This window comes from Danio aesculapii, chromosome 18 (assembly GCF_903798145.1).
Source record: "Danio aesculapii chromosome 18, fDanAes4.1, whole genome shotgun sequence".
NCBI classification, from domain to species: Eukaryota; Metazoa; Chordata; class Actinopteri; order Cypriniformes; family Danionidae; genus Danio; species Danio aesculapii.
In genome coordinates, this window is record NC_079452.1 from 22,368,288 (window position 1) to 22,393,287 (window position 25,000).

At 39.4% G+C, this 25,000-nt stretch overlaps 2 protein-coding genes across 7 annotated transcripts in view; one reads left to right on the forward strand and one right to left on the reverse strand.

Annotated features, from left to right (window-relative positions):
- mob2b (MOB kinase activator 2b) overlaps positions 1-859 on the forward strand; it is a 62,596-nt gene extending 61,737 nt beyond the window's left edge. For all 4 annotated transcript variants that reach the window (XM_056478666.1, XM_056478667.1, XM_056478668.1 and 1 more), the window contains exon 5: positions 174-859. In XM_056478666.1, coding sequence (XP_056334641.1) covers positions 174-439 — 266 coding nt within the window. In that variant the 3' untranslated portion in view covers positions 440-859. The remainder of the gene's footprint in view (positions 1-173) is intronic.
- Positions 860-4,294: 3,435 nt separating this feature from the next.
- The window catches only part of abcc8b (ATP-binding cassette, sub-family C (CFTR/MRP), member 8b), a 45,776-nt gene continuing 25,070 nt past the window's right edge, over positions 4,295-25,000 (reverse strand). Inside the window, exons 21-41 of one of the 3 annotated variants that reach the window (XM_056478769.1) lie at positions 24,323-24,407; positions 24,144-24,224; positions 20,973-21,110; positions 20,680-20,793; positions 20,430-20,517; positions 19,116-19,145; positions 17,356-17,600; positions 14,426-14,592; positions 13,601-13,670; positions 12,835-12,992; positions 11,638-11,730; positions 11,212-11,314; positions 10,890-11,003; positions 10,329-10,449; positions 10,084-10,214; positions 8,605-8,683; positions 8,414-8,522; positions 8,148-8,251; positions 7,906-8,039; positions 5,268-5,330; positions 4,295-4,524 (exon numbers count right to left, since the gene is read on the reverse strand). In XM_056478769.1, coding sequence (XP_056334744.1) covers positions 4,387-4,524; positions 5,268-5,330; positions 7,906-8,039; positions 8,148-8,251; positions 8,414-8,522; positions 8,605-8,683; positions 10,084-10,214; positions 10,329-10,449; positions 10,890-11,003; positions 11,212-11,314; positions 11,638-11,730; positions 12,835-12,992; positions 13,601-13,670; positions 14,426-14,592; positions 17,356-17,600; positions 19,116-19,145; positions 20,430-20,517; positions 20,680-20,793; positions 20,973-21,110; positions 24,144-24,224; positions 24,323-24,407 — 2,365 coding nt within the window. In that variant the 3' untranslated portion in view covers positions 4,295-4,386. Of the gene's footprint in view, positions 4,525-5,267; positions 5,331-7,905; positions 8,040-8,147; positions 8,252-8,413; positions 8,523-8,604; positions 8,684-10,083; positions 10,215-10,328; positions 10,450-10,889; positions 11,004-11,211; positions 11,315-11,637; positions 11,731-12,834; positions 12,993-13,600; positions 13,671-14,425; positions 14,593-17,355; positions 17,601-19,115; positions 19,146-20,429; positions 20,518-20,679; positions 20,794-20,972; positions 21,111-24,143; positions 24,225-24,310; positions 24,408-25,000 lie in introns of all 3 variants that reach the window. The other 2 variants (XM_056478768.1, XM_056478770.1) reach the window with 2 other exon arrangements.

Below are 25,000 nucleotides of genomic sequence, written 5' to 3' on the forward strand. Positions count from 1 at the left end.
TGCCACATTGTTTAAAATATGTTTCTAAAAAATAAATAATTATAATTTTATGTTGAGGCAAGTAAAAATTCTTTAGCATGTAGTCCTGTAGGAGTCTAAAATTTCATTGGTAATGGTCTTCAAAAGTCTTGTGGAAGCACTGTAATGACACAAGCCCTGTGTGTAACCTGCAGGTAAGGAGTTCCCCAACACCTTCGACTCTCTGGTGAAGAAGATCTGCAGGTATCTCTTCCACGTTCTGGCTCACATCTACTGGTCGCACTATAAGGAGACGGTGGCCATGGACCTGCACGGACACCTAAACACACTCTACACGCATTTCATAGTTTTTATAAGGGAATTCAATCTGATGGACCCCAAGGAGACCTCAATAATGGACGACCTGACGGAGGCGCTGTGCACACCTCTGCCGCCACAGAACCACGTGACGGAGAGATGAGGCCCCGGGGCCCGAACGCACAGCTGACCCCCGGGTTCAGACGAACTACAGCGTCCCAAACCCCCCCAACCCTCACCCTTACACAAACATGTCATTAGAACCCAGTAAAGGAGCGCTGGAAGAGCTCGTGTTGGCCCTTTCACCAAGAGTCGTCTTCTAATTCCTCCTGTTTTCACGTTTTTCTTTGTGGCTAATTTGGCGACGCATTCGAGCAGCACTTTCCCCTCCTCTCTTGGTTTCATAAGGGTCGGTATCAAGGATTCTTTTTATTTTTTATAGGGTAAAAGGGTGTGTGTGCGTGCGTGCGTGCGTGTGCGCGCAATAAATGCCTGTGTGCGTGTGTGTATATATATGTGTGCGCGCATGTATATATGTGTGCATGCATGTGTGTGTGTGTGTATATATATATATATATATTCACATGCATATATATGTGTGAGTGTATATATGCATATATGTGTGTGGGTCTGCGTGTGTGTATGTATTTGTTCGCACACGTATGTGTTCGCTTGCGCATATATATATATATATATATATATATATATATATATATGTATATATATATGTGTGTGTATATGTGTTGTGCACATGTATGTGTTAGTGTGCACATATATATGTGATATATATACACACACACACACATATATATATATATATATATATATATATATATATATATATATATATATATATATATATATATATATATATATATATATGTGTGTGTGTGTGTATTCACATGCACATATATGTGTTCGTGTGCATGTATGTGTTCGCATACGCATATATATATGTTCATGTGCGCGAATGTGTCCGCGTGCGCGTACATGTGACTGTGTGCGTGTATATGTATGTTCCCGTGCACGTGTATCTGTTCGTGTGCACATATGTGTTCACATGTGTGTGTATACATATATATATATATGTTTGCGTGCGCGCATGTGTTCGTGTACACATATATATGTTCATGAGCACGTGTATGTGTGTTCACGTATGCATGCAAATATATATATATATATATATATATATATATATATATATATATATATGTGTGTGTGTGTGTGCGTAAAAGTGTGTGTGTGTGTGTGTGTGCGCGTGTGTGTGTGTGTGTGTGTGTGTGTGTGTGTTCAAGGCTTTTGCACTCAGGAACTGAGAGAGCCGTCAATGCTACCTGCTCACCCACAGGCCTCTTGGTGTCACTTATTCATCATATAGCTAAAAAGAACGGCCCTCCATGTACATGTTGCGTATTAGCATGTTAACCACTGTAGAGGAGGCCAGTTTAGGCGGCCATGTTGGCTCCAGAGTCTGGCTCCGCATCTGTTTTTCTCTCTCTCTCTGAAAATGACAAAGACATTGGTGTTGTCTGCTGTTGATCCGGGCTCTGGACGTCCCGCGTTTGGGTTGTAATCATGTCTAGCGTCATTCTGAAAAGACGATTCGTTGAACGGAAAAGAATGTACACTTTAGTCTATGTATGGATGGCAGAGATTATTATTATCTGGGAGCGACTGAGAAAAGAGCGCCGGCTGTTTGAGTTCTTCATCATCATCATCATCGTCATCACTGCAGCTCCGTGACCTCTTGGTGAGAAGATCGGACCTTTTGCTTTTTATTTAATTTATTTCTTCATGTTTCTCTCTTCTTCTTCTTCTGTTCTGTTGATTTTGTTTGTTTTAGTTGACTTTTTTCAGGGCTCCTCAGTTCTGGCTTTTTGTTTTATGTATTTTAAGAATACTTTAAGTTAAAAGCGATTTAATATTTTAAGCTCTGCAAAATTATAACCTAATAAAATATTTAAAAGTCACTAACGTTATCGTATTTGGCTTCATTCTTCACTGTTTGCTGGCAGTTTAATGTGTGTTGTTCTTTTACAGCTAGTGTAAGGTCTTACAGCTTTTATACCTGCTCACCCACAGGCCTCTCTGTGTTACTTTATTCATCATAAAGCAATGCCATTCTAAAACACAGCCCTCCATGTATATATTAGCTAGCGACTGTACATCATATGAGAGTAGTATCTGTGACCTCACTTATAGGTTTGCGAAGAGCGCGAATGAACTACAAGTAGGCGTGGCCAACCATCACCATTTTATTCACGCGTCATCGCACCGAATGGGCGTTACTAAACAAGGGCAAAGAGGCGGAGCATTAGTGGAGCTACAGACGGGCTTCTCTTTGGAAAAAACGCTTAATACTTCATTACCTGCGACTCGTTTGTGTTCTGACCACATGTGCTTGGCTGTACACTATATCAATAAAGTGTTTAGTCTTTAAAAACACTGTTGTAATACTTTGAGCCACTAAGCATTGTTCCTATGGTGTTTTTCTACAGGAGGAAAATGCGAATGACTTCCAAACACTTCAGATATATAGTGTGTGTTAGTAAATGCAAGACTATTGATGAAATCCAGGCATAACACTGTATGACAACGCTTCAGATGACTGTTCTAGAGCCTACAGATAATCAATCTGTCAGATTCTGGAGTGTTTTACAGGTCTAAAGAAAAAATAAATGATAAATTATCTTAAATAAGACCAATGCATTTATAGAGATGGTATAGAAGTATATAATTTCACTCTTCTGAGAAATGGAGGCCATTTGAATGGTTTGTGAGCACAATTAAGTGCACACAGCATCCCATATCATCTGATAATTATAGGAAATAATTCCAAAAGGCAACTGACTGTGTAAAGCCACATAAAACAACACAAAAATATGATGAATATGCCAAGTTCAGTGGCTAATCAGCCGGAATCAGCTGAGGTAACGAGACAGCGAGCAGCTAAACCTAGCTGTCACTCAAGTGGCCACGCCCTTAATTATGCAGACTTAATATAATTTAATATAAACAAAACGGATGAGTTATGAAAAACTACCTCACAGTTGTCATGAAGGGTAATTTTAGTTGTATAAACCAAAACCATCTGTTGTACCAGGCTGTAAACATGTTTTTATCAGCTGCAAAATTGGCCAATTTAGCATTGCAGTCAGTGAGCATCTGGAGTGAGTTCTGGAGCCCCCCCAAAGGCCAGTCGATGAATTGCAGTTTCAGTTACTTCCGTATTGACTTCACGAGGGAGAGCGGGAGATTGCCGCTTGGTATTAGCATGTTAACCGCTGTAGATGAGGCCGGTTTAGGCGGCCATGTTGGCTCTGCAACTTTTTGCTGTTTTTTTGTTGGCAGTGTAACACATCTTGTTTTTTTCCACAGATGCTGTAAAGTTTTTATTATAATCTTTATACAGTTAAAGGCGAAAAATATTAAATATTTTTCAAATATTTTCCATGTGTTAAACATCTGTTAAAGGGCACCTATTATGCAAAACTGACTTCTATAAGAGGTTTAAACCCAGTTGTGTGTCAGCAGTGTGTGAATATCTCCAGCCTCTAATGGTAAAGATGAATCAATTTGTTTATAATCAGAACCGATAAAAAATGTCTGCAGAAACACTTTGATTGACATTTTCCCTTTGTATGATGTCATCAGAGGGGGAAAGCCCCGCCCACTAGGGACCATCTCTCCCTCATTAGGATAAACAGCAGTCTTGAGTGAGAAGCAGCCGGTCACCATTCGAGTATTGAGTCTGCCGTTATGCTGACACACAGGCATTTATAACTCCGCCCTCTTCTGAAAAGAGCACAATCTCATTTGAATTAAAAGCGACAGTCACCAAAACACCACGATTAGTATCAAAGCCTAAAAGGGTCACTAATCACTAAAAAGGGCGGGCACTAATGTACTCGTTTGACATCTGTTCTCTGATTGGTGTTTACAGGCACAAGGGCGGGATCAACAGACACTCACATGAAATCCACCAATAGAAATCCATCAGCCAGTCAGTCACTTTCAGCACCTTCTCTATTTACTTTATTGTACAATATATACAGTTATTATACAAAGCATATACAGCTTCAAGCATTCCAAATGTACAATGTGCTGTTTTTATTTGTCTGCTCGCACAAATGCAGAAAACACACTGTCCTTCTGCTCCAGCAGGACGTCCGGTTCATCATACTCGATTATTCCACCATGTTTCATCACGATCACCACGTCTGAGCCCAGGATAGTGTGAACACGATGCTGTCCGACACACACGCAACAAATACATATAATTTCAGAATTGTAAGATGTAAACTCACAGACTCACACATATATACATAAATATATATATATATATATATATATATATATATATATATATATATATATATATATATATATATATATATATATATATATATATATATATATATGTATATGTATATATATATGTATATGTATATATATATATATTTATGTATATATGTGTGTGTCTGTGAGTACATATATATGTATATATATACACGTACTTATATATGTATGTGTGTGTGTGTATATATCATCTAAATAAAAATTGGTCACACTTTACATTGTTTTCATTAGTTAATCTATATTTACTAACATGAATGACACTTGAACAGCATTTATTATAGCTCAACATCTATACATATAACAATGTATTATAAAAATTCATGCTTTATTTGAACTATCAATGAACATCTTTATTTTCTATATTCCATATCTTAACTTTAAGATTAAAAAATAATAAGCGTGAGGAAAAAGTCTGAATTGTGAGGCATAACACTTGCTTAACACAAATTGATCAAAATATTGGAAGATGTAAACTTGTACTTTGCAAAAATAATAATAATAAATTGTATGATGATGATGATGATCTGAATTGAATCTCCCCAATAGCTTTATTAATGTGAACACTGATTTTTTCTTCTTTGTTTTTGTCTGTCAGAAGATTTAGTGACTGTTGTGTTGTATTGTGAACTCACAGCTATAGTGACCACGGTCCGGTCTGCAAACGCCGTCATGACCACTTTCTGCAGGATACTCTCCTTCAGGAACAGAGAAAACGACAGTGAGATCCAGAATAAATGTATGTACATGCAATAGTACATAGATGAATTAAAAGCTTAGTTGACCCAAAGATGTACATTTTGTCATCATTTCCTCACTTGTTTCAAAGCTTTATGAGTTGCTTTCTTCTGTTGAACACAAAAGAAGATAGTTTGAAGAATGCTGGAAATCTGTAAGCATTGACTTCCATAGTATTTGTTTTCCTACTCTGGAAGTCAGTGGTCACAGGATTTTTGCTTTATTGTGTCCAACAGAAGCAACTCAAACAGTAAATGTTTGGATGAACTTGACAGTAAATATTGAGTAAATTAAAATTTTTGTGTGAACGGTCTTTTAATGGCACATATAAAGTAATAATCCAATAATCCCTTCAGAATTTCAAATCAACATACACTTTGTCTTCATTAATTCACCATATACATGTTTTTTACAAAAGAGTGTGCAGTTCATTTTTCTGTTTACATGGTAGAATCTTAAAGGTGTAGTATGCAGTTTTCTCCACCAGAGGGCATGTATTCACAACAAACAAAGGCTAATTTTAATATGTCTTAAAATATTATGCCTTTAATATGCTATATTTTAATGAGTGTGGAATCATCAGCAGTCTTCATCAGCACTCCTGCAGAAATCTTCATTGGGACACATTAAAAAGCCATGTTCCCAGTACTTTTATTTTGTCAACACTCAGATTTCAGATTTCATATAGTTAAATATCTTCTAAATGGTGTCATAATCTAACATACCAATGCAAAGGTTATTTATTCAGCTTTGAATCAATGCATCAATCTCAATTTCCAAGCATTGACACTTATGTCCACTGTCAGGTGAAATGCATTACACGGAAGAGTAAAAAACTTAGAAATGTTGCTTGGACCTGATAAGAATAGGCTAAATGTCATATATATATATATATATATATATATATATATATATATAGTTATGGTTAAACTGTGCAAGCAGGAAAGCATGTGTTGATGGAGCAGAATATGGAGCTCTGTGTGCTGTAGAGACTGTCCAGCAGCTGCAGTGTCCACAGTGTACAATACAGTTTAACCACATCCAAACGCTTCTAAAAGATGGTCTTGGATGGTTAAACGGATATAAAAACACGACACAGAGAGGTAATTTGATAAAAAATAACAACAATATTATTGTGTTATAGCTTAAATAAACTTTATAATGCAAAAACAACATTATTAACATATTAATACAGCTGTTTTGTGTCAGTTAAATCAGTTGACTGTTAAAATTCTCATTTTTAACCCAGCTGGTTGAGTTATTAAATAAATAACCAGAAGAAGGTTTAAAATAACCCAACAAAGCACCAAATATTTAACTCACCTAGTTGAGTTATTAATTAATAATCTAATGAAGGTTAAAAATAACCCAACAAAGCACCAAATATGTTTAACTCAACCATTGGGTTAAATAAATAACTATATATATATATATACACACACACAATTATTTATACATTTTGAAATATGAATTGCATGTACATATGACATATTTGTATATCTTTGAAATCTAAACATTATCTTGTATTTTACTATGATTAGGAAATATTAGAGATTAGATCTGCTGCACATCATTTACAGTAGGCCTATATGTGTCAGAAAATCGAGTGATTAAATGCATATATACAGTGCTTGACCAATACATATGTCCAGTATTTCTGTGATTCGGTGCAAATGAGATCTTAAGTGAACTGTGAAGTTCTCCTTAATGGCGCACCGACCACTGTTTTCAAGCAGACTCGGGTACAGTTCCTCCGTCTGTGCACATGGAGATTAACTTTAATTCTATTCTACCTCTACGCTTCAAGCATGGCTTCAAGCATGGTCTTTGTTCTGTGTCTCCCGCCGATAGTTTAAATCTGAGGTAACAAACTAAACTGAAAGCCACGCTGCTTTATAAAACAAATAACTGTATGTATCGAAACCACGCATTATTTTGAGAGGGGTCTGGCTGCAGACTCTGTGCAGTGCAATCTGAGCTGCATCCAATGCTTTTGAATGGCTCACCTAACCCTACCCCTCACAGTGACATCACTCGCTCCATTTGAGTGCATTGTGTCTGACATTGCATCGCTAAGTGATGCAATCTCAGCTTGCATCATAAAGGCTGCATCCAGATACTATTGATTATTTTACACTACTACGAGCACACTTTTAACACATCTGTGATCATTATTTTACCAATGATGCAGCATGGGGAGATTCCTGAGTTTGCAGTAACTGAAATGCAGACACAACAGCACTGGTCTGCAGAAGGGCTGCTTTAGTGCATATCTACGCTTCAGGGAACAGCCAATGCTGTCTGATCACGAGTCTCCGTGTTATCGTACGCATCAAAGGGTTAAAAGTGTGTTTATTTTATTATGCAGCGATTCTTCTGCGTACCACTAGAAGGAAGCTGTCCCACCGTTTGAACCACTGTTGTAATGCATCACTTTCAAAAGTAGCTCTCCCCAACACTGCTCATGGCTGCTCCTGTGGTCCAGGGTCATATATTTGAATATTGTAATGTATGTAAATGAGCTGTTTTCCTCACCGTTGCCATGTCGATGGAGGCCGTGGCTTCATCCATGATGAGGATGCTGCTCTTCCTCGCAAAGGCCCGAGCGAGACAGAAGAGCTGCCGCTGACCCTGACTGAAGTTCTCTCCTCCTTCAGTCACCACTGCATCTGTGTTCGTTCAGCAACATTCAAGTAAGTGTACAGTCTGTGTATAAATGGCATGATGTTGTAAACTAAGTGTAAACCACGGGGGAGAATTAAAACTAGTGAAGTCACCGAGTCCTCCAGGTAGAGCTTTAACAACCGGCATCAGCTGAGCGATCTCCAGAGCCTCCCACAGCATTTCATCAGTGGCCTTTCTCTCTGGATCCAGATTAAACCTGCAGTGTAGAGAGCAATGACAGATAAGCTAGACCTGAAGACTACTGTAGTCTGCCATGATCTAATTCTGGAATATAAACTCCGATGTTTCGTGAAGGAAATGTACTTCCTTTTTAAATGAGACCTGACTTTAGTAAAGGAATCAGTGTGCAAGTCCTCACCGGATGGTCCCACTGAACAGTATGGGGTCCTGCAGGATGATGGAGAACTTTGATCGGAGGGTCTGCAGGGGAAGCTTTGAGATGTCGATGCCATCGATGCTGATCTGTCCTGTAAGAGAACAGAAGTCATATATTACACACACATTCTCGCGTCGAGAGCTCAGGATGGAGGTATCTGACACTGCTCTTACCCTCAAACGTGTCCACCATCCTGAAGAGAGCCAGAGAGAAGGAGGATTTACCGCTGCCCGTCCGCCCACAGATGCCCACCTGAAGGAGAATACGCACAGATAAGCAGTGTAAAGGCCCCGCTTACGGTAAACAAACATCTATTTGATTCTTCATTTGAGGCAGAAAAGAAGTTGGAAGGATAGTAATCTTGCCTAGGGTCACAAAACATCTGTAAATATGCAACTACTACATATATACACCCTAACCGGCCACTTTATTAGGTACACATTACTAGTACAAGGTTGGACCCCTTTTGCCTTCAAAACTGCCTTAATCCTTCATGGTGTAGATTCAACAAGGTGCTGGAAATATCCCTTAGAGATTTTGCTCCATATTTACATGATAGCATCACGCAGTTGCTGCAGATTTGTCGGCTGCACATCCATGATGCCAATCTCCCATTCCACCACATCCCAAAGGTGCTCTATTGGATTGAAATTGTGCTTTATAACATGGTGTGTTATCCTGCTGGAAGTAGCCATCAGAAGATGGAGACACTGTGCTCATAAAGGGATGGACATGGTCAGCAACAATACTCAGGTAGGCTGTGGTGTTGACACCATGCTCAATTGGTACTAATGGACCCAAAGTGTGCCAAGAAAATCTCCCCCACACCATTACACCACCACCACCAGCCTGAACCGCTGATAAAGGCAGGATGGATCCATGCTTTCATGTTGTTGAGGCCAAATTCTGAGCCGAGCATCCGAATGTGGCAGCAGAAATGGAGACTCATCAGACCAGGCAACGTTTCTCCAATCTTCTATTGTCCAGTTTTGGTGAGCCTGTGTGAATTGTAGCCTCAGTTTCCTGTTCTTAGCTGACAGGAGCAGCACCCGGTGTGGTCTTCTGCTGCTGTAGCCCATCCGCCTCAAGGTTGGACATGTTGTGTGTTCAGAGATGCTCTTCTGCAGACCTCAACGAGTGCTTATTTGAGTTACTGTTGCCTTTCTATCAGCTGGAACCAGTCTGGCCATTCTCCTCTGACCTCTGGCATCAACAAGGCATTTCCGTCCACAGAACTGCCGCACACTGGATATTTCCTCTTTGTCGGACCATTCTCTGTAAACCCTAGAGATGGTTGTGCGTGAAAATCCCAGTAGATCAGCAGTTTCTGAAATACTCAGAGCAGCCCGTCTGGCACCAACAACCATGCCACGTTCAAAGTCACTTAAATCCCCTTTCTTCCCCATTCTGATGCTCGCTTTGATCTGCAGCAGATCGTCTTGATCATGTCTACATGCCTAAATGCATTGAGCTGCTGCCATGTGATTGGCTGATTAGAAATTTGCGTTAACGAGCAGTTGGAGAGGTGTACCTAATAAAGCGGCCAGTGAGTGTGTATGTATATATATATATATATATATATATATATATATATATATATATATGTGTGTGTGTGTGTGTGTGTGTGTGTGTGTGTGTGTGTGTGTCCTGACCTTCTGTCCAGGTCTGATGTGAGCACTGACGTGTTTCAGCACTGGTTTCAGGCTGCTGTCATAGCGAACGCTCAGATTCTTGATCTGGATCTCACCATACTTTGGCCATCCTGCAGGAACCTGAGCGGGAGCTGAAAACACACACACACACACACACACACACACACACACACACACACTTCATTTTACACATTAATTTCTGAATATGTGCAGAGAGTGTGTGTGTGTGTGTCTGTGTTTCTCACTCATGATGTTGTCGTAACTCTCCGGCTGAGTGTGTATCAGGCCGCTGACTCTCTTCACACACCCCAGCTGCACCTCCATGTCTGCCAGATTCCTCACGATCCAGTTCAGGTAGTTGGAGACCTGCAGGAGCACAGACTGTCACTATGACAATCATTGTGTGTGTGTGTGTATGTGTGTGTATATGTGTATGTTTATGTGTGTGGTGGCATAGTGGCTCAGTGATTATCACTGACAGCAAGAAGGTCATTGGTTCAGGTCCTGACTGGGTCAGTTGGCATTTCTGTGTTCTTGGGAACTGATGAACTAAACTGGCCGTAGTGTGTGTGTGTGTGTGTGTGTGTGTGTGCGTGCGTGCGTGCGTGCGTGCGTGTGCGTGTGTGTGTGTGTGAATGAGTGTGTATGGGTGTTTTCCAGTACTGGGTTGCAGCTGAAAGGGCATCTGCTGTGTAAAACATATGCTGGAGTAGTTGGAGGTTCATTCCACTGTAGTGATCCCTGATAAATAAAGGATGAAAATGAATGAGTATGTGTATGCGTGCATGTCCATGTGAGGTTTTTACCATGAGAGCGTATGTCAGTCCCAGTCCAACCAGTCCAGCTGAGAGCTGACGGTACAGAGCATTGGTTATTGAAGCCACGGCTGCAATCAGCACCACCAGCGCACCGATGTACTCCTGAAACACAACCAGCACACACACAATCATTACAATGCTGAAACTCATACTTCAATATAATAATGTCTCATCATATAATAATTCAGGATGGGCTGATAATTCTGACTTCCACTGTATATATATATATATATATATATATATATATATATATATATAGAAAAAACACATTTCTAAATCTATTATAATGTAGATGTCATGCTTTAATTACCATGCGGACCTCTAGCCAGCGATTGGCCGCCGTCAGGAAGAGGGAGGAGATGTTATTGGCATCGGTGTATTCCAGCAGTTTCTTTTTAAACCTCTGCTCGTGTCTGAAAACACAGTGAAATCAGTGGACAGACAATTATCTCTCTCTTTATCTCTCAAATGATTATTTAGGCTTTATTGGCATGACTTGTTTAGGATTGCCAAAGCATTGTCCAATACATGAATAATGAACAAATAATTATAAAATACATTCAAAAAAGGAAAGAAAACAAGAATAGATCTGTAAAGTATTTAAAAAATATTCTGGACTGCTGTGTGTTGCCTGAAGGCTCTGCTGTATATTTCATATATATTTTAAATATATTTTAATATATATTTCATATATATATATAGTAAAATGAATTCATTAATTGTGTGTGTGTGTTACCTGAAGGCTCTGATGGTTGTGAGGCCCTCAATGGTCTGTGAGTAATGAGACAGAAGTGGCATCTCAGTGCTGTCCTCCAGCTGCTGCAGATCTCTACAACACACACACACACACACACACACACACACACGTGAAATGGCAGAATAACTGATATCGATTAAATCCAAGATAATGCACCAGATAGTGCTTTAAAACAATTTTTAAGATGTTACCAATATTACCATGTTTGGCAGCGTTGTACCAAACAGTTTACTAAAAACTCAACGGTAAAGCATTATGAACGTTGAATGATTATGATCTAGATGGTTGCACGGATGTTTGGTTGGTTGGTTGGTTGGTTGGACGGATGGTTAGATGGATGGTTAGACGGATGTTTGGTTGGATGGTTGGTTGATTGGACGGATGGTTAGATGGAAGGTTGGACGGATGGTTGGTTAAACAGTTGGACGGTTGGTTGGTTGGTTGGTTGGTTGGTTGGTTGGTTGGTTGGACGGATGGTCGGACGGTCGGTTGGTTGGACGGATGGTTGGTTGGACGGTTGGACGGATGGTCGGACGGTTGGATGGTTGGTTGGTTGGTTTAGTTAAACGGATGATTGGACAGATGCTTGGTTGGTTGGTTAGTTGGTTGGTTGGTTGGTTGGTTGGTTGGACGGATGGTCGGACGGTTGGTTGGTTGGACGGATGGTTGGTTGGACAATTGGACGGATGGTCGGACGGTTGGATGGTTGGTTGGATGGTTGGTTGGTTGGTTGGTTGATTAGTTAAACGGATGGTTGGACGGATGGTTGGACGGTTGCTTGGTTGGTTAGTTGGTTGGTTGGACAGATGGTTGGTTATTTGGTTGGTTGGTTGGTTGGATGGTTGGATGGTTGGACGGATGGTTGGTTGGTTGGTTGGTTGGTTGGATGGTTGGTTGGATGGTTGCATGGATGGATGGATGGATGGATGGTTGGGTGGATGGATGGTTGGTTGATTGGTTGGTTGGATGGATGGTTGGTTGGTTGGTTGGATGGATGGATGGATGGATGGTTGGTTGGTTGGTTGGATGGATGGATGGATGGATAGTTGAACGGTTGGTTGGTTGGTTGGTTGGTTGGTTGGTTGATTGAATGGTTGGTTAGTTGGCTTGCTATAGTCTCAGTGGTTAAGCAACATGAACCTTTTTTCCGATTCTGCTTTATATAATGCGACTGACCTGGACGCCACCCTGAAGTATTTCTGGATGAAGTAGCAGGCGACGGTGAGCGGCAGCAGAGCAATCAGAAACACTGGTGTGACGTATGAGATCACGCCCACAGCTGACACACACAGCAGAGTCGAGCGGCTCAGACACTCCATGGTCACCGGAATATGCTGAAATCACACACACGCACACACACGCACACACACACACACACACACACACATTTAATGATAAATATACCAGGTTTATTAATTCAAATCTCACTTAGCTTCCCAGATCAGAACTATGTAATAGGTATGGAACGTGGTATTTATATGAATTTTCTTTGTGCGGTTGAAGTCAGAATTATTAGCTCTGTATATCAGTATTTTTTTTTCACCCAGTTTCTGTTTAACAAAGGTTTTCTTCAACACATTTCTAATCATAATAGTGTTAATAACTCATCTCTAATAACTGATTTCTTTAATCTTTGTCATGATGACAGCACATAATATTAGACTAGATATTCTTCAAGACACTAGTATTCAGCTTAAAGGCTTAACTAGGTTAATTAGGGTAAAGATAGGGTAATTAGGCAATTCATTGTATAACAGTGGTTTGTTCTGTAGACAACACAAAACTAATATTGCTTTTTAAATGTATTTCATTCGAAGTGAATGTTTTAAAATGACTGTTTTTATTCAATGTTACTGTTACAGGAACTGTTATATCAGTGTGAAGATTGTGATGTTTTATGTCCATTGTCCAACATTTCAGTCAAAGCTGTTTTTTACACTACCTGATCAATAGTGTTGGTGTCCGTTGAGAATCGGTTCAGAATGTTCCCCAGTGGAGTCGTCTCAAACAATCTGGTGGAGATCACAGAAGAGTTTGTGCGTTCAGTTTTTAAAGTCCATGTGAAATCAAAAATTACAATGTTCATTTTGCTAGCACACATTGAAATGTTTGTCAGTTTGAGGCTCCACCCACTATATTTTGACTACGCCCACTTACAGTTTGCCATGAGGGAATGATGTGCACAAAGAAAGCCCCGCCCCCTACTCAATATTCCATTTCAGATTAAAGTATATCAACATAATGAAATAAAAGTCTCAGCAACTACTGGCTCATGTGGACTTTGAAGGCAACCAATTATATGCCCCTTTTTACATGATGTAAACTATGTCTCTGATGTCTCTAGACTATGTGTGTGTGAAGTTTGAGCTGAAAATAGCAGACTCCTGTCGCTGTTCATTTGTGCTTCATCTAAAACTCCACATCTATAATCCTCTTAGTCTATGCTAATATTATCTTCAGCAGCTCAAACACTCTAATGGCTAATGGACAGACGGCTGCTTCTCACTCAGGGCTGCTGTTTATGCTAATGAGATGGAGAGATGGACACTAGTGGGCGGGGCTTTCCCCCTCTGATGACACGTACAAAGAGAGAATGTCAATCAAAGTGTTTCATTCATCAAGTCTGATTAGAACAAACACAATTCATTCATGTTTAATCAGTAGAGGCTGGAGATATTCACACACTGCTGACACACAAACCCCTTATAGAAGTGAGTTTTGCATAATAGTATTGTTAAAGTTAATGTTGATAGCATATCACACAGACCTCATTGGTGCGAGGACGATGTTGCGCAGGAGGCTGCAGTGAAGCTCTTTGGCCACTCGTAAACCCGTCCATTCGACCGCCAGAGATGTGACGAGACACAAAATGATGCCCAAAGCACACAACACACAGAAGACCTGCAGATACCACGAGTGGCTGAACACACAGTCCTGAGAAAGATAAGTGAAACGCAATTCAGACAAGCACTCTACTAATAGCCTATCAAAGATGCCGTGTAAGTGTGGTAAATATTGTTAGACAGTCTCCTGCTGTTTATTCATAGCAAACAATGCAACCCAGACTCATATTATTGCAAAACATAAAATACATTTTGTGTATTTTGTTGCACGTTTCAGATGACAAATCCACTAGAGGGCGCTGTCTACATTTTTGGGAACATCAAATACATTACTTAAAAGGTGCGTTTTTGTTGTACATTTCAAATGATGAGTTCTCTAGAGGGCGCTGTCTACATGTTTGCGAATCTGAAATATGTTACAAAGGGTTTGTTTATTGAACATTTCAGATGGCAAATCCACTAGAGGGCGCTGTCTACACCTTTGGCAATTTGATATACATTACTTAGGGTTTGTTTATTGCATGTTTGAGATGAGAAATCCACTAGATGGTGCTGTCTACAGTTTTCAGAATAGAAATTTGTTATTTATGCTATGTTTATTGTACATTTGAGATGACATTTTGTGCATTTTGTTGCATGTTTCAGATGACAAATCCACTAGAGGGCGCTGTCTACATTTTTGTGAACCTGAAATACGGGACTTAAGGTACGTTTTTGTTGTTCATTTCAGATGACGTATTCAGTAGAGGGCGCTGTCTATATTTTTGTGAATCAGAAATGTTACTTAGGATTAATTATTTGAACATTTTGACTGACGAATCCACTAGAGGGCGCTGTCTACATTTTTGCGAACATGAAATATGTTATGTAGGGTACAATTTTTGTACATTTCAGATGATGAATCCAGTAGAGGGCGCTGGTGCAGTTTTGGGATCTGAAATATAGTACATTTTGTCAGTGAGCTAAGCTAAATAATTTAGTTTTTAGTTTGAAAAAAATACTATTTTATTTAACCCACTGTCAGATAAATAATAATGTTCATTTATTATTTCTGAAATGGGATTAAAATGTGTGGTTTTTTTTTATTATACAGCTTCCATAATATGATTTAAGCACTCTTTTTTAGTTTAAACTTCAATGTACTTTTGCAGAAAGGTTTCCAGAGAATTGTTCTATTATGAAATCGATTCTGTGAAGATATGAAGACACTTTTACCAGAATAACAAGTTATTCAGCTGGGACTGTAAACCGTGTTTTAGTGGACAGACGGTCTGCTGGGAGATCCAGAAATGCTCAAACATCTGCGTTCACACCCTCGAGACCCGACAGCAGTGTGTGTGTGTGTGTGTGTGTGTGTGTGTGTGTGTGTGTGTGTGTGTGTGTGTGTGTGTGTGTGTGTGTGTGTCTACTTGATCATATTTTGGGGACAAATTCGTACCCAAATGCGAGTAAAACCTGACAAAATCTGTAAAAACCTCTTTTTGGGGTGTCCTCATTTATTAATCGGTAGAGCTCGAAGGAGCCTGAAATACGCTACTTTAGGGTTTGTTTATTGAACATTTCTGATGTCAAATCCACTAGAGGGCGCTGTCTACAATTTTGCAAATCTGAAATGCGTTACTTAGGGTACGTTTATTGTAAGTTTCTGATGAAAAATCTACTAGAGGGCGCTGTCTACACCTGAATTTGATATATGTTACCTAGGGTTCATTTCTTGTATGTTTCAGATAACAAATTCACTAGAGGGCGCTGTCGACAAGTTTGCAAATCTGAATTGTTACGGTACATTTTGTTGTACATTTCAGATGGTGAATCCTCTAGAGGGCGCTGTCTACATTTTTGTGAATCTGAAATATGCTACTTAGGGTTTGTTTATTGAACATTTTAGATGGCAAATCCACTAGAGGGCGCTGTCTACAATTTTGTGAAATTAGTATATTTGTTACTTAGGGTTTGTTTATTGTACATTTCAGATGGCAAATCCACTAGAGGGCGTTGTCTACACCTTTGTGAAATTAATATATATGTTACTTGGGGATTGTTCACTGTACATTTCAGATGGTGAATCCTCTAGAGGGTGCTGTCTACGTTTTTGCGAATCTGAAATACACTACTTAGGGATTGTTTATTGTACATTTCAGATGGCAATTCCACTAGATGATGCTGTCTACAATTTTGCGAATTTGATATACATTACTTAGGGTTCATTTATTGTACGTTTTACATGAGAGATTCACTAGTCTACATTTTTACACATCTGAATTAAGTTACTTATGGTGCAATTTGTTATATATTTCAGATGACGAATCCTCTAAAGGGTGCTGTCTACAACTTTTTGCAAATCTTAAATGCTTTACTTAGGGTTTGTTTATTATATGTTTCAGATGACAAATCCACCAGATGGCGCTGTCTACACTTGCAAATCTGAAATACTTTACTCAGGGTTTGTTTATTGTACATTTCAGATGACCAATCCACTAGAGGGCGCTGTCTACAGTTTAGCGAATCTGAAATATGCTACTTACGCAACTTTTTTTTGTACATTTCAGGTGGCAAATCCACTAGAGGGCGCTGTCTACATTTTTATGAATCTGATATATGTTACTTGCGGTACTTTTATTGTATGGTTCAGATGGCAAATCCACTAGAGTGAGCTATCTAAATTTCTGCAAATCTGAAATATGGTACATTTTGTTGTACACGACATGTCATATACACCTAAGATGCTTTGAGGTCGAGTAATTCGAGTAAAAATTAGTAAATCATTTTTGTGTGAACTAGCCCTTATAAAACTATGAAAGATTTCCACAACTTTTCATAATGTATTGAAGCTGTTTTTGACCTTCTATCTGACCTTAGTGAATGTGCAGTTTCTCTCTGCGCTCTCGCTCTGTGCTGCGATGACGTCTGATGTCCAGTGCGCAAGCCAGAAGTCGATGCCGACCATCAGCGAGTGTTTCGCGAGCTGAGAAACAATGAGCAGCGGCAGCAGAAACAAACCGGCCGCTTTCAGATACGTGGCGAAGGAGCTCCAGGGAATGGTGGTCCTGTGACGCAGCTCTGCCCCCAGGCTGTCCTCATCTGTGCTGGTGGAGCTGTCTGAAAAAACACAACCACACATCCATTTACTTGAGACTCACTCTGAATGAAAAATTTGAATCAGTGAGTTGTTTACTGAAGACTCACTCTGATTTAATCATTTGAATCAGTGAGTTGTTTACTGAAGACTCACTCTGAATGAATCATTTGAATCAGTGAGTTGTTTACTGGAGACTCACTCTGAATGAATCATTTGAATCAGTGAGTTGTTTACTGGAGACTCACACTGAATGAATCATTTGAATCAGTGAGTTGTTTACTGGAGACTCACTCTGAATGGATCATTTGAATCATTGAGTTGTTTACTGGAGACTCACTCTGAACAAATCATTTGAATCAGTGAATTGTTTACTGAAGACTCACTCTGAATGGATCATTTGAATCAGTGAGTTGTTTACTGGAGACTCACTCTGAACAGATCATTTGAATCAGTGAGTTGTTTAATGAAGACTCACTCTGAACAGATCATTTGAGTCACTGAGTTGTTTACTGATTACTCACTCTGAATAGATCATTTTTATCGGTGAGTTGTTTAGTTAAGACTCACTCTGAATGGAATCATTTGAATCGGTGAGTTGTTTACTGGGGACTCACCCTAAACTGATCAATTGAATCAGTGAATTGTTTACCGGAGACTCACCCTAAACTGATCAATTGAATCGGTGAGTTGTTTACTGAAGATTCATTCTGAACAGATCAATTGAATCAGTGAGTTGTTTACGGGAGGCTCACCCTGAACTGATCAATTGAATCAGTGAGTTGTTTACTGGAGATTCATTCTGAACAGATCAATTGAATCAGTGAGTTGTTTACTGAAGATTCGTTCTGAACAGATCAACTGAATCAGTGGGTTGTTTACCAGAGACTCACTCTAATGAACTAAAATCACTAAAACTGAAACTAACTATATAAAACCTAAACAGAAATAAGTTCACAAAATAAAAACTTAACCAAAACATCAATGAAACATACTAATACTAAACTGAAAAGCACAGCAAATTTAAAAATAGCATAAAAAAACTCATTTAACCTACAATAACCTTGAACTGAACTAAAATATTAGGCACACACCTTAGTAAATACACACATGCTGAATAAGTACAGTAATGGATGCTAATGCGCTCATGCAAGAATGAATGAATGAATGAAAAAGGAGAAGGTTCAGATATTTCTTCATGCGTTTGAAGCTTCTGGACTGAATCAGAATTGAAGTGTTTTATCACATGCATGAAAATAAAGCCTTTGCACTGGATATGCTAATTAATTATCACTAATGTGATAACACCAGCATGTCTTTGCGTTCCTGGAGGATGTGAAGCACTCTGAATTCTTCACCAGCACATGCAGAATACCTGATGTTATAATTTTAGCTCAGGGCAGTGTAGTGGATGCTGTGTATTGTATAGTGTTATGTAACTCTATGAATGCTGTATTAATGGTGCAGTATATTAATATCCTCGGGCTGCATGCTATTCATCTGAGCAAACTCAAAGATTCATGCTATTGAGAGCAGACCTTTCACTTCACTAACAGCACCATCAGCTGCTGCTTATTTCCCAAATGTCCAGAGCGGAGAAACAACACAAATGTGGAGACAAAAACATCAGAGCATCATATATCACATCCCAGAAGCATTTTTATGAGTAAAGAAATGTTTTTAAACTTTTTTTTAAACATTTTTAAAATGTTTATTATTTTTTCATTTCAGTTTATGTATTTATAAATATATTGTATTTTTTTATTTATCAAAATTGTTCAATGTATATATACTTATATTATGAATATATATTGTGACGATTTTAAAAATAGTATTAAACATTATTTTTTAGATATTTATTTAATTTTGAAAAGTGAATGAATTGGAGAGAAAAAAATATATAATTCAAATTATATAAAAATATATGTATATATAATTAAATAATGTATTTATGTATTTATATTTTGAATTATGTATTAATCAATTTATTTATGAAAATTATAATTGCAATGAAGATTTAAAAAATATAATTAAACACATTATTTTTTAGATATTTATTTACTTTTGAGAAATGAATAAATTAGAGAGAAAAAATATCTAATTTAAATTATATTTAAAACAAATAATTGAAAAGTAAATATTGAGTGCATTATTCATTTATGCATGTATGCATTTATGTATTTATTTATGTATGCATTTTATTTATTTATTTATTTATTTATTTATTTATTTATGCATGTATGCATTTATTTATTTATTTATTTATTTATTTATGCATGTATGCATTCATTTATGTATTTATTTTAATTTATTTATTTATTTATTTAATTATTTGTTTATGCATGTATGCATTTATTTATTTATTTATTTATTTATGCATGTATGCATTTATTTATTTATTTATTTATTTATTCATTCATTCATTCATTCATTCATTTATTTATTTATTTATGCATGTATACATTTATTTATTTATTTATCCGTGTATGCATTTATTTATTTATGCATGTATACATTTATTTATTTATGCATATATGCATTTATTTATTTATTTATTTATTTATTTATGTATGCATGTATGCATTTATTTATTTGTGTATTTGTTTGATTATTTATTTCAGAAGTATATTATATTATGTTATGTTTTGGTGGAAGCACTATAATATCTCTGTTTAGTAGAATAATTAATAAAAAGTTATATATTTTGGAAGACAAAATATCTTAAAATATTAAATATGCATAATATTGATATTTGAATTCATTAATAGGAAAATCATTATAGTAATGATTTATGTGTCCAGGTGTACTGATGATGGATATAGAAGCACAGATTTCAGCAGGAGTGTTTTTACCTTCGTCTTCATCATCGGTGGCCACAGTATCTCTGGAGTACATCATCGCTCGTCTGAAACTCTTTCGCTTCAGCTCGGTCGAGTTCTCCTACGGACAGAAAAACAACAAAACTGCAGATATGTTTCTATAATAGAAGAACATTATATTAAAGGATTTTATAAATAATACAAATGTTAAATAAGTTAAATAAATATACAATCAAATAAATCAATGTCATTTTGCATGTCATATAAAGAAAGCTCTTCCTACTTTGTCCTGTCTGTTCATCAGGGTTCTCCACTGCTCAAACAGCTCCGGTTCTGCACACTGGATGTCCTTCAGGGTCCCCTGAGTTTGTACCGTCCCATCTCGCATGGCTATAATCTACAGAGCAACACACACACACACACACACACACACACACACACACACACACACACTGAAAACACTGATGAACACTTTCCATCAGTTCAGACTTTTAATGTGATAAACCAAAATGCGCATAATAATAGGTGGATGGACACACAGCTGCTGAAAGCTGATAATACTGAAGTGTGTTTTACCCAGTCTGCGTGTGGTAAATACTGTAGTTTGTGTGTGACCAGCACCACGCTCCTCTTCTCCTGACGCAGGAACTTCAGGATGCCTTCATGCATGAGGTGATCGCTCAGGTGGATATCCAGAGCCGAGAACGGGTCATCCTGGAGACACAAACACACATACACATTTTCACTAGTATGCTGGACACACAGCCACTCATAGGGCTTTATAGGCTCTGTCAGACACCCGAAATGACTACAAACCTCGACAAGTTGGCATGAAATCTAAATTGACGCTGTATTTTTATATGTGCTTGTTATAAATGATGTGTCTGTGCATTTCATTATTTTGTAGAAATTCATTATTACGACTTTCTTCACTTCTATAGTCACATGGAAGGTCTTTTGGGCGGAGCTATGAGTCATTTTAATCAACTCAGTAATCCAAGTAGATCATTTTAGCTGTCAGCCATTTAGGGTGGAGCTGTCAGCCATTTAGGGTGGAGCTAGAAGTAATTGAAGGCGGGCCTATCAGTCATTCAGGGCAGTGCTATCAGTCCTTGAGGGTGGGGCTATCAGTCATTTAGGCCGGGGCAATCTATCATTTTAGGCAGGGCTATCAGGCTTTTGAGACGGGGCTATTTGTCATTTGTGGCGGGGCTATTAGTCATAATGTTAGCTGTCAGCAATTTAGGGTGGGGATAGAAGAAATTGAAGGCAAGCTTATCAGTCATTCGGGGATGGGCTATCAGTCATTTAGGGCGGTGCTATTATTCATTTTGGGAGGGGTTGTCAGTCATTTAGGGCAGGGCTATCGGTCATTTAGGGTGGGGTTATCGGTTATTTAGGGTGGGGCTTTCAGTTCTTTAGGGTGGTGCAATCAGTCAATTAGGGTGGGACTATCAGTCCTTCAAGGCGGGGCTATCGGTCCTTAAGGGCGGTGCTATTATTTATTTTGGGAGGGGCTATTAGTAATTTAGGGCAGGGCTATCAGTCATTTAGGGTGGGGCTATCAGTCATTTAGGGCAGAGCTATTGGTCAATTAGGGCAGGGATATCAGTCCTTTAGGGTGGGGCTATCAGTCCTTTAGGGTGAAACTATCAGTCCTTTAGGGTGGAGCTTTCAGTCTTTTAGGGTGGGGCTATCAGTCCTTTAGGGTGGGGCTATCAGTCCTTTAGGGTGGAGCTTTCAGTCTTTTAGGGTGGAGCTATCAGTCTTTTAGGGTGGGGCTATCAGTCCTTTAGGGTGGGGCTATCAGTCCTTTAGGGTGGGGCTATCAGTCCTTTAGGGTGGGGCTATCAGTCCTTTAGGGTGGGGCTATCAGTCCTTTAGGGTGGAGCTTTCAGTCTTTTAGGGTGGAGCTATCAGTCTTTTAGGGTGGGGCTATCAGTCCTTTAGGGTGGGGCTATCAGTCCTTTAGGGTGGGGCTATCAGTCCTTTATGGTGAAACTATCAGTCCTTTAGGGTGGAGCTTTCAGTCTTTTAGGGTGGGGCTATCAGTCTTTTAGGGTGGGGCTATCAGTCCTTTAGGGTGGGGCTATCAGTCCTTTAGGGTGGGGCTATCAGTCCTTTAGGGTGGAGCTTTCAGTCTTTTAGGGTGGGGCTATCAGTCTTTTAGGGTGGGGCTATCAGTCCTTTAGGGTGGGGCTATCAGTCCTTTAGGGTGGGGCTATCAGTCCTTTAGGGTGAAACTATCAGTCCTTTAGGGTGAAACTATCAGTCCTTTAGGGTGGAGCTATCAGTCCTTTAGGGTGGAGCTTTCAGTCTTTTAGGGTGGGGCTATCAGTCTTTTAGGGTGGGGCTATCAGTCCTTTAGGGTGGGGCTATCAGTCCTTTAGGGTGGGGCTATCAGTCCTTTAGGGTGGAGCTTTCAGTCTTTTAGGGTGGAGCTATCAGTCTTTTAGGGTGGGGCTATCAGTCCTTTAGGGTGGGGCTATCAGTCCTTTAGGGTGGGGCTATCAGTCCTTTAGGGTGAAACTATCAGTCCTTTAGGGTGAAACTATCAGTCCTTTAGGGTGGAGCTATCAGTCCTTTAGGGTGGAGCTTTCAGTCTTTTAGGGTGGGGCTATCAGTCTTTTAGGGTGGGGCTATCAGTCCTTTAGGGTGGGGCTATCAGTCCTTTAGGGTGGAGCTTTCAGTCTTTTAGGGTGGACCTATCAGTCTTTTAGGGTGGGGCTATCAGTCCTTTAGGGTGGGGCTATCAGTCCTTTAGGGTGGGGCTATCAGTCCTTTATGGTGAAACTATCAGTCCTTTAGGGTGGAGCTTTCAGTCTTTTAGGGTGGGGCTATCAGTCTTTTAGGGTGGGGCTATCAGTCCTTTAGGGTGGGGCTATCAGTCCTTTAGGGTGGGGCTATCAGTCCTTTAGGGTGGAGCTTTCAGTCTTTTAGGGTGGAGCTATCAGTCTTTTAGGGTGGGGCTATCAGTCCTTTAGGGTGGGGCTATCAGTCCTTTAGGGTGGGGCTATCAGTCCTTTAGGGTGGGGCTATCAGTCCTTTAGGGTGAAACTATCAGTCCTTTAGGGTGAAACTATCAGTCCTTTAGGGTGGAGCTATCAGTCCTTTAGGGTGGAGCTTTCAGTCTTTTAGGGTGGGGCTATCAGTCTTTTAGGGTGGGGCTATCAGTCCTTTAGGGTGGGGCTATCAGTCCTTTAGGGTGGAGCTTTCAGTCTTTTAGGGTGGAGCTATCAGTCCTTTAGGGTGAAACTATCAGTCCTTTAGGGTGAAACTATCAGTCCTTTAGGGTGGAGCTATCAGTCCTTTAGGGTGGAGCTTTCAGTCTTTTAGGGTGGGGCTATCAGTCCTTTAGGGTGGGGCTATCAGTCCTTTAGGGTGGGGCTATCAAGAAAATAAAGAAAAATCTGAGAAACATTTCTCAACGCAATATAAAAGTTAGAAATGTACTGCTAAAGCACATTATAAACACTCTGAAGTGTGTAGTGCTGAACTGTGGAGTTTAACCATTAAATTGTTTACTATTCTGTTTGATTGACAGGCAATCTGGCCAATCAAAACGCTGTCAACATGAGGGTGAGTAATTAATAACAGAATCGTCATTTTAGGGTGAACTAACCCTTTAAATACTGTATGTAGAATCTGTGTGTGTGCGTGTGTGTGCGTGTGTGTGCGTGTGTGTGTGTGTGTGTGTGTGCGTGTGTGTGTGTGTGTGTTCAGAGAGTGTGTAAAATGATGTCTTACCAGGAAAACCACATTAGTTTGCTGGTAAAGAGCTCTGGCAACACTGATGCGCTGCCGCTGACCACCGGAGAGGATGATGCCCTGCACACACACACACTGCTGAATCTCACACACTGTCAAACACGCACACAGTATAGAGCAGAATGTGTGTTTGCTCAGATTCATACCAAATGACGTACCCGCTCTCCAATCACGGTCTGATCTCCTTGAGGAAGAGTGTCCATATCAGGCCCGAGCTGACAAACCTCGATCACATCCTTATACCTGAACACACAACAGACAAAATACAGGACACACGCTTCAAACGTGACATTTACATACTATAAATCAACATAATAATAATAATTGATAACCATTTATTAACTATAACACTCAAAATACACTACATGCAGTCAATGAGAAACTGAATCATGAATATACATACACACAAGCAGACCTTTTATGAGTCTTTGAGCAAGTATTAATACTGTGTGTGTGTGTGTGTGTGTGTGTGTGTGTGTGTGTGTGTGTGTGTGTGTGTGTGTGTGTGTGTGTGATATAGTGTTTGCTTTGGGCACACTTTGACATGGGGATTTCCTCCAACACACCTATCGTTTCTATTATGTGCTGAGTTTGAATGGAGTGTCTGTAATGTAAATCTAAAAAACACCATATAGATGTCCTGCAGCTGATGTAGAGTTATGTAAGCCAGTGTCCTGTGTGTGAGTGTGTGAGTATGTGTGTGTGTGTTTCAAATAAAGGACGTTCCCTTCGGTCACTGCACTGTGTGAGTGTGTGCAGTGTTTCAGATTAACCCCATTCTCTGTGGCCTGTGTGTGTGTGTATGTGTGTGTGTGTGTGTGTGTGTGTGTGTGTGT